General features: G+C 50.0%; 1 protein-coding gene across 1 annotated transcript; it reads left to right on the top strand.

Annotated features, from left to right (window-relative positions):
• Positions 1–3,220: 3,220 nt before the first annotated feature.
• LOC119381553 (uncharacterized PE-PGRS family protein PE_PGRS54) lies at positions 3,221–8,683 on the top strand. Its single transcript, XM_049412454.1, has 3 exons — positions 3,221–3,407; positions 6,038–7,427; positions 7,548–8,683. Exons 1-3 carry the CDS (start codon positions 3,384–3,386, stop codon positions 8,681–8,683), a joined length of 2,550 nt encoding a protein of 849 aa, XP_049268411.1. The 5' UTR covers positions 3,221–3,383.
• The last annotated feature ends 244 nt before the right edge of the window (positions 8,684–8,927 follow it).

Below are 8,927 nucleotides of genomic sequence, written 5' to 3' on the forward strand. Positions count from 1 at the left end.
TAAAAAATGCCACGTGACTGCAGCCTAACGCGCGGTGCTTTTAGTGGCCTCAAATGTAAGTTGAACAAATTATCAAAGGCTGCTCCGCATGGAGGTCGATTGAGCAGGCTATCGGCTACTGCGATGGACGTTAAGTGATGGTAGGGCCGTACTGTCTAAAAAAAAAAGAAAGAAAAAAAGATCTTCGACGAAAAAGCGGCCGTCACGTGCGAGTGAATCTTTTATCTCACTCCTTCATCACACTGTCACCCTCTCTCCTTCCAATGTGTTTCTTCACTGGTGCGAAAGGAAAAGAAAAAAAATTGGCCGCGTATCTGCGTGCTTCGCTGCAAATGTCGTCTAAAGACGATAGAAGAGGGGCTGCGTAAGATATGGACGCCATCTGGCAATACGTCGGGAAACATGAGTGCTGTGTTGCGGGCTGGTAGTCCCGGCGCAGCAGCAGGCGAAGACCGGTGGTGACCAACGCGACCGGCGGGGACGCCAGCCAGCCCGAACACGCGGTTTGGCGCGAAGCGCCGAAGCAGAAGAAACGTCCGCACTCAACGAGTACTCTCCACATACTCTTTTATTTACACGTCGCCTGGGTAAAACAGGAATGCCAGAGCGGCGCCCCATGGCATTCGCACAGTGCAATACTGAACCAAAACCGAAACACAACAATGAGCTCGTGCAGAGGGCACGGAGGAAGGCAAGTTTCAGCGCAGTCGCATTTTTAGCGCAGCTTAAGAAACTAGTGTGTCTAGAATTACGTACGTATGTATTTTCTATTAAAGGAACACACCACCTAATACTTACCTAGTGATGTTGCGCCTCAGATATCCGTAACGTTTGCTTTTTGATCAACAATGTACACAAGTATTAACCTAGTCAGCCGTTCAAGATGGCTGGCCCTTAGGCAAGTGGTTCAACTTTGGCCGAGTGGCTGAATCGAGTGACGTGCCGACAAACAGAAAGACAGAAAGACAGACCAAAATTTCTGCGTTTAAGTTCCCCAAGAAAGACTGTCGTCTTTAAGAATGCCTACGCTGCACCATACGCTGCCACGGTCTCGTATAAGGCGTTTATTTGCACGTGGCGGCCGCTTTTTCATTTAGGATTTTTTTTTTTTCATTAAGACGGTACGCCCCTTTTTTCTCTTAACGTCCATGCCACAGTAACTGAGAGCCCGTTCAATCGACCTCAGTGCGCCGAGCAGCTTCTGATAATTCGTTCAACTTACATTTGAGGGCACTAAAATCGCCGCGCGGCTGGCGGCAATCACGTGGTATTTTTTTTAAAAATCGCGCGTTTTAAAGAAATGCTGCAAAAAGATTAACCAGGGAAATCATCTTAGCATATATAGATTAAAAATTCCGATGTTTCTGAAGAAGCGCGCTGCAACTTCGGTACTGAAGATTTTTAGCTAGAGTTACTATTTAAAAGCGTTCATTAGGCAATCTTTGTTAATTAGCGAGCTTGGCGGATTGGAAAAAGTATCCTGACGTGCTCTATATGGCTCAGAACAATACTGCACCAATTCGAGATGCATATTGCCTACTGTTATTTTTTTTATTACTTGTGGCTTTTTAGCTGAAACACGCTATATATCATGCTTGCTGAAGACATCGCACACATTGAACTCTGTTAAATGGTTACTAAAACTTTACGTGCGTGTGAAAATTAGGACTTAAACTGCATCTTTCTACATATTCCCAATTTTTTACTTATACGCGATCGGCAAAGATCATAGTGTAACACCATGTACATTTAGAGCTTATATAACCATCGTATCACATTGGGTATACCCATATATGGGGATTGACTATGAATTGGCATCTATTCAACAGCCTATAATAAATCGCTCATTCCCAGCCGTAGTACTACCAATACAGCGCTATCCACTCAGTGACCCCTGAGTTGGTCATATCAAATACAAGAATTATAAGGAGGTCAACGATGCCCGCTGAAAATGACTTAAGCAGACAAAAAAAAAAAAAACTATGAACCGACATTGTATGGGTAAACATTCTCATATATAACTTATAATTTAATTTCGCAGAAGAAAAGTGCGCTCACTACTTTGTCGACTCAAATTCAGGGCTACACAATTGTCTGTTCCGTGGGGAACGTTGCTTATCTTCGTGCATCATCGTACTGAACCCTGGCGGCTTAGACATAGAAAGCTGCGCCTGTTAAAACGCCCCCATCAGTGTACTATGTATACGTATATAGGTTTTTTTTTTTTTTTTCATGTTGAGAGCTTCGTTGTGCATAAGTGTTCAGTGTAAACGAGATGCTCCTGAGCTTATGTGGATCATGTGGCGCGTAGTCAAAGGAAAATAAGCGCATAAGGTCCGTAAGCCCACAGTGTCTCAACTACACGGAGATATAAGCTTTGCTATAAAGCGGAGGGTTTCCAATGCCGCACTAAATGTATTTTGTAGTAACTGTTTGCTAATGCTAAATCGGCGGACTTTTTAGACGTAAGAACATTTTTATGAAGACGCTTTACTTCGGTTATGATTCGATGACGCAGTGCACCCTCCTGGTGCGTGGCTGGCTTATTTTTTACTAACGCCCTAAATTAACCAATGCGCCAGTTTCGGTTTAACTGGTTTCAAAAAAAGGGGCGACGAATTTCCTCTCCTCACTGTTATACACCAGCGGACTTCCTGCGCACTTGCAGCACAAGCATCGATCTTCGCGTGGTCCTCTCGACGGCTTAGATAAAAGCGTCCCCAGCTATGTTGCCCACGGAAACAAAATAAAGAGCGCGACTTGGCGAAAACCACTATAACGACGCTGCAACCGCTCAAAGCGGCGCACGCGTATTGCGATAATATTCACTCTGCGAGCGCTCATTTGGATGCCAGTCTACGGAAGCCTAATCGGGCGGTCGATGTTTTCTTATCGGTGTCATGCAAACTACTCCGAATGGACTTTCGTCCAATCGGTCGAAACCGAGCCTATGGGACAGAAAATTTGACTTCCGTCCACTCAAAATAGGAGCCGCCCATGAGCACCGCGCGAGCGCCTTGAAACGGTGCTAAATAAAGACTGACTGTGCAGGAACGCCACGGAGAAAACAAAAGGAAGAAAACGAAACCACAGTGAGAGCGGCGCTGTCCCCCGCTGGCCGGGGATAAGGCATCGCCGCTTTATCGTGGACGCGTTTGCTCACGCGAGAGGGTAGCCGCGGCGAGCTGCAAAGCGCAATGGCCGCCGTTCGCCGAGGAACCACTCGCGCGGGGAGTGGCGCCTTGCGGCGGGGCCTCGGTGTTTCCGTTTTCTTTTTTTTTTCCTGAAACCGGAGGCGCCGCCTTTTCCGTCTCCCCCTGGCGTCATATAAAAGGAGGCCGGAGAGAAATGCCGCACACTGGATAAACAAATGCTCGCAAGCAATGAGCACCACCATGCGCCAACTCGTAAGTGCTTCTGGATTCCGCTCCCTTCGGACTTTGACAGGATGGTGCCACGGTCTCATCCGCGATAGAGTGTGCGCGGATACGACGGCTGAATAGACAAGCGGGGAGGCGCCGACACAGGCAGATTGTCAAGGCCACCCCGCTTCAACTTCAGCCTCGTGTCCAGCCGCGGAGACGTTCGAGTACGCGACAAGGCGACCCCTGCGTGGATTTTGGATACTCAGGCTGTCGCTCGTCGCTGCCACGCCCGTCGTCTTATGACGCCCCGCATATTCGAATACATTCTATGTTTACGCGTGCTCTAGAGATGGCGCGTGTGGGACACGACAGCTAGCGTCTGGCGCACACTGCTTTGTTTATCCCGGTTACAATGTTTGCCCGTGTATATACCGATGGACGCGCGTTAAAACGGAAGCGCACGCTGTGAAAACCTTGAGCACTTTCCAGCACTGTGCTGGCATTATAGTATTCTCATACTCCCTTAATTGTACCAATCTTGCATTCCTAGTTTCGGCTTACACAGATTATTACGAGAGCTGAGTACAAATATGACCTCACCCTTTTTTATTCATACTCAGCTACCGAATAATCTCTGTGAACGGCTTCACAATAGTAGCCATTGTATTTTTTTTTGTATAGTCACGGTAAATATATCAACATGAAAGTGGTATTTCGATTTCTTTTTAATCGCGTGAAAATCGGAAATGGTTCTCTTGATGTAGACAAATGGAGCGTGTCGGACGCAGTCGCGTGCGCAGGCTTGGCCGAATTTTCGCTTGAATAGATTTAAGTGAGGCAACGGTACGTGTGATAACGCTTCGTACTGACGCATCATGCCGTTAATCACGGGCAAAAGATGGTTGCACTTTGTTGCACTTGCCGCTGTAGCTCAGTGGTTGAGGTCCTAAGATTCAGCGGAAGAAAAATATAAGTTTTGATAGCTCGCCGGCAGAATGTCACAAAATATAGGTCCGCCGCGAGTGCTGGTGAAAAAGGCATTTGAGTGTTCGGTTCGCTTCCTCGCTACAAAGGAGAGAGCGAGGGGAGTAGAGGTACAACGAGCCTGAAGGTTAGGGAATATGAAGTACAGAGAAAATGCGGGGAAGCTGCCTAAGCACGTTGGTTTGCCGACGTGATGACGGGACCACCAGCGGGCATTCCAATCGGCGGTCGCTACAATAATCTTGTACAACTTAAGAAGTGAAGCCCCGCCCAGATGACCGAAGCGCGGCACCCGATCGTCCCCGTTACTAAAGAAATAGTCCCGTTCTTGCACTCGGCAACGTTCTTCGAAGGCGGGGTCGCCGGCCGTACGGCTCGTGACGCCAGTCGGGAGTGCGCGCCTATTGATGCAGGCTTGTGTGCGTCCGCCTTTGAGGAGAAAATGCCGCCGACTTCAGAAGTTGTACACTACTATGGGTGTTCTGGTGCAGAGCAGGCGGGGTCCATTACTCGCCTCGGCGGCTGCGTTGTAATGGTGGTAGAATGGATTAATAGCCGCGTATATCAATTTGTGTGTGCGTGAAAGAACCAAAGATGGTCGAAATTAGTCCGGGGCCCCCAGCTGCGATGTCCCTCATAACCCCCTACACATTCTTTGTGGCGAACATTATGGCGAACACGACGTAACGATTCTGTTCCCAACGTTATTCCTTTCTGCTTTACTCTTCATTTGTGGCCATGGAGCGGTAGGATCAGCCAGCCGTGAATAGTGGATGATAAGAAAATAATTTGCGGAACTCATTTGTTACATTGGTCCGGCCCGCAATTTAAGCTTCTCGGCGTTGGCTGGCCGCAGCGTTATGGCGTTGTCATGGTATTGTAAGTGAGAAGTAAACGAAGCGAATATTTACCGGGAAAATGTTGCACAAAAGCTATGAAACTGCATGAGAATTACTAGTGGTGGCGTCGGAAGTTTCAATACCTATAAGTAAACGAGGGTGGGTAGTGTGCACGGGTTTCCCACTCTCGTATGGAAATACTGCATTACATTTGAGTCATTGATATGCTGCATTTCATGTACACAGCTGTTCCCGCGTGGATGTAAATCACAACATTAGCAAAAATACATCCGTGTGACGCCGTTTCACAGTTATTGTAATGGCTTCACTAGCCGAGCAATATGGCCTCTTCTTGCGCAAATTACCTTTCTTGTCATTCGAGGTGTGACCATCGTTGTTGAAACGGTAACATTTTTCGCTTTCCCGCAGTTTCGCTTTTGTTCGAACACTGTTCCCGCTTTTCTTGTGCCGGACTCAATTTTGTGCTGAGATTCCACGAGATTTCTTAACTATTTATAGTGAATCTTTTTTTTTAAGTTATTGAGACATTATTTGCAAATGCTTGAAGGAAATGCATGCGCAATTTTTTTTTATAAGCCAGTAAACAGTCAAGAGACGCAGAACCCTCGTGCCAGTTTTGCCTGTCCGTTAAGCAGGTTGCGTAAAATGCTTTTCATAAGCGGTCAAAGATAAATATAGAAGAACAATATTATTCTTTTATCGTAAAAGAACATTACAATAAGCATCAGTCCAACGAAACGAGAATGCACGTGGTTAAAACAGGTCTGATAGAAGCAGCTAAACCACCCCAATTGTAAATTATTTCTTCAATTCAATTTCTAAATGCAGGTTCCTGGCATTGTACTAGCCATCATCTGCAGTTGCGTTAGCGCTGGCAACATCCATGGAGGGCTGCCTGATGTGCCCCAGGGATTGGATGGAATGGGAGGAATGGGCATGCCGTTTGGAGCCATGGGAGGAGCCGCAGGCCCAGGTCCAATGGGAGAGATGGGACCACACGGTGGTGCCTATGACGGCGCAGTCCCAGGTGGCCCACCGGGCGACATCCCTCCTGGTGTTCTCGACAAAGGAGGCTACGGGGAGCCCGAACCTGGACCCGCCGGCGGCTACGGCGGCTTCGATGCACCAGGCGGACCTGGTGGACCAGGCCAGGGTCTAGGTCCTGATGTTGGTATGGAACAAAGTGGCCCTGGGCATGCTGGGCCTGGTGGCATCGGCGGGCTCGACGGCGCGGCCAGCCACGAAGGGCCCATTGGTTTTGGAGGCCTTGGTGGCCACGGTGGCTTGGGCTTCCTTGGTGGCTTGGGCGGCGCTGGTGGTTTCAATGGCCTTGGTGGCTTAGGCGGCTATCGTGGTAATATCGGCCAAGGTGGTGCAATTGGTGGACATGGTGGACCCGGTGGTGAACATGGCGGATTCGCTGGTCACGGTCAGCTTGGACAGGGTGGATATGGCGGAAATGGTTTACATGGGCTTGAAGGTATGGGTGGAATGGGTGGCTTTGGCAACATTGAAAAACAAGGCATGTCATTTGGAGCCGGAGGAACCTCAGGAGGTTTGGATGGATATGGTGGGAGAAATGAGGTGAACGGACTCGACTTCAGAGGTGGTGGAAATGGTGGTCCCGCTGGTGGAGACGGTGGCTATGGCAGTATTGACACTAAAGGCGGTGTGACAGGTGGACAGCGTGATGGAGGTCAAGGAGGTGCATACGATGGCCAAGAATACAAAGCAGGAGGAGGCAGTGGCTACGGTGGAAATGTCGGTCTTGCTAACGGAGGCGGCGTGCTCGGCGGCGGTTACGGAGGCGATCCACTAAAAGCAGCAGGTGGTGGCGGCAATGGTGGACTTGATTATGGTGGTGAGCGCGGAGGTTTAGTAGGAGCGTACGGAGGCCAAGGTGCGAAAGGTGGAGCTAGTGGTTACGATGGACAAGGTGGATATAATGGTGGAAATGGAGGATTCGGACAAGGGTACGGAAGCCAAGCACCAAAGACTGGTGAAAGTGGCATCTACGGTAGTACTGCCGGATATGCTGGTGGAGGTGGAAATCTTGGGGGCAGCTACGGCGGACCTGGTGGTCATGCAGGAGCAGGTGGAGGTGGAGCAAGCCTTGGTGGTGGCTATGGTGGTCCTGGCGGATACGCGGGAGGAAGTGGAGGAGGCGGAGGAGGCCTTGGCGGCGGCTATGGTGGTTCTAATGGATATGCCGGGGGAGGTGAAGGAGGCGGTGGTCTTGGCGGCGGCTACGGTGGTTCTGACGGATATGCTGGAGGAGGTGGAGGAGGCGGAGGTCTTGGTGGGGGCTACGGCGGTCCTAGTGCCTATGCCGGAGGAGGAGGCGGAGGTGGAGGTCTTGGTGGTGGCTACGGTGGTCCTAGTGGATACGGCGGAGGAGGAGGAGGAGCTGCAGGCGGCGGCGGAGGTCTTGGTGGTGGCTACGGTGGCTCTGACGGATATGCCGGAGGCAGTGGAGGAGGAGAAGGAGGAGGCGGATATGCCAGAGCTGGCGCATATGCCAGGGAAGGAGGAGGCGAAGGTCTTGGTGGTGGATATGGTGGTCAAGGTGTAGGAGGAGGTGGCGGCGACCGAGGATCTGCTGTGCTATCCTACGAATATGGAGGACTTGGAGGTGGTTACGTTCCGAGTGCTGGTGCGAATGGAAAAGGTGTTGCATTTGGGGGATCTGGCGGTGGTGGAGGAAGCAAGGGACAGGGGAGTAGTGGCCGAAAAGGCCGAAGCTTTGGCAACTCAGGAAAGAATGGTGGAAAAGGAGACAAGAATCAGAACGAACCTAAAGATGATGTAAGCGGTGACGTTACTGGGCTAACTGAAGAACAGTTAAAGCTCAGGCAAGCGCAAATAATACGCCTAGCCCGATTTACAGCCTTACAAGCGACTGCGAGGATGTCTCAGGAACTTGGACGAGGCGTTGTTTTCCTGCCAGCTGTCACAGCAGGCCAAGGACACATTGGCTCGGGTTCTGTGGGTCTTAGTAGTGCCGGAGGTATTATCACGGGACCTGGTCTCACCGGTGTCGGAGATCTCGGTGCAGGCGCAAGCCTTGGCGCTCCGGGCTTGGGCCTCGGCACCGAGGGAGCTGCTGTGAGTGAAGGTGTCGGCTATGGTGGTGGAGCAACGGGCGTCGTCGCTGCGGTCCCTGTTCCTGTATCTGTGGCTGTAGAAAAGGGAGAATTCGCCAGGGAGGAGACCTTGCAGGACCCGTACCACTATTACAAGTTTATGGACAGCATGCCCACATCAAAGCAAGTCAACTACCCAGTGTTCAAGCTGCATCACACCTACGGACCTGACGTATCGGTCAGCCATTCGGTGAATCATCTCGGCAATGGTTTTGTGTATGGCCATCCCCAGAACAATGTGCAAGGTTTCGGTGTTGGTGTAGGCATTAGGATTCCAGTTTTGGGACTGGGTGTAGAGTACTCAAAAAAGATCAAGCGGCTTCATCACTAACAAACACTCTAGGTAGGTTCCATGAACTCCTTGTACATGACATCGTCCTAAACTCATTTCGCATCAAAATAAAACGCATTCGCAGACTTATTAAATCTGTCTCATACGCAATGAAAACTCCATGTTCATGCTCGAAAAGATTGCCAACATTCATTTCTCTTTAGAATAACGCATCCACAAGTTACATCCCTGCAAGTCATCATTATCTGCTCAGTGAAGCACCCTGGAAAAGCTCAACATAGAT

This window comes from Rhipicephalus sanguineus, chromosome 1, assembly GCF_013339695.2.
Source record: "Rhipicephalus sanguineus isolate Rsan-2018 chromosome 1, BIME_Rsan_1.4, whole genome shotgun sequence".
Taxonomy (NCBI): Eukaryota; Metazoa; Arthropoda; class Arachnida; order Ixodida; family Ixodidae; genus Rhipicephalus; species Rhipicephalus sanguineus.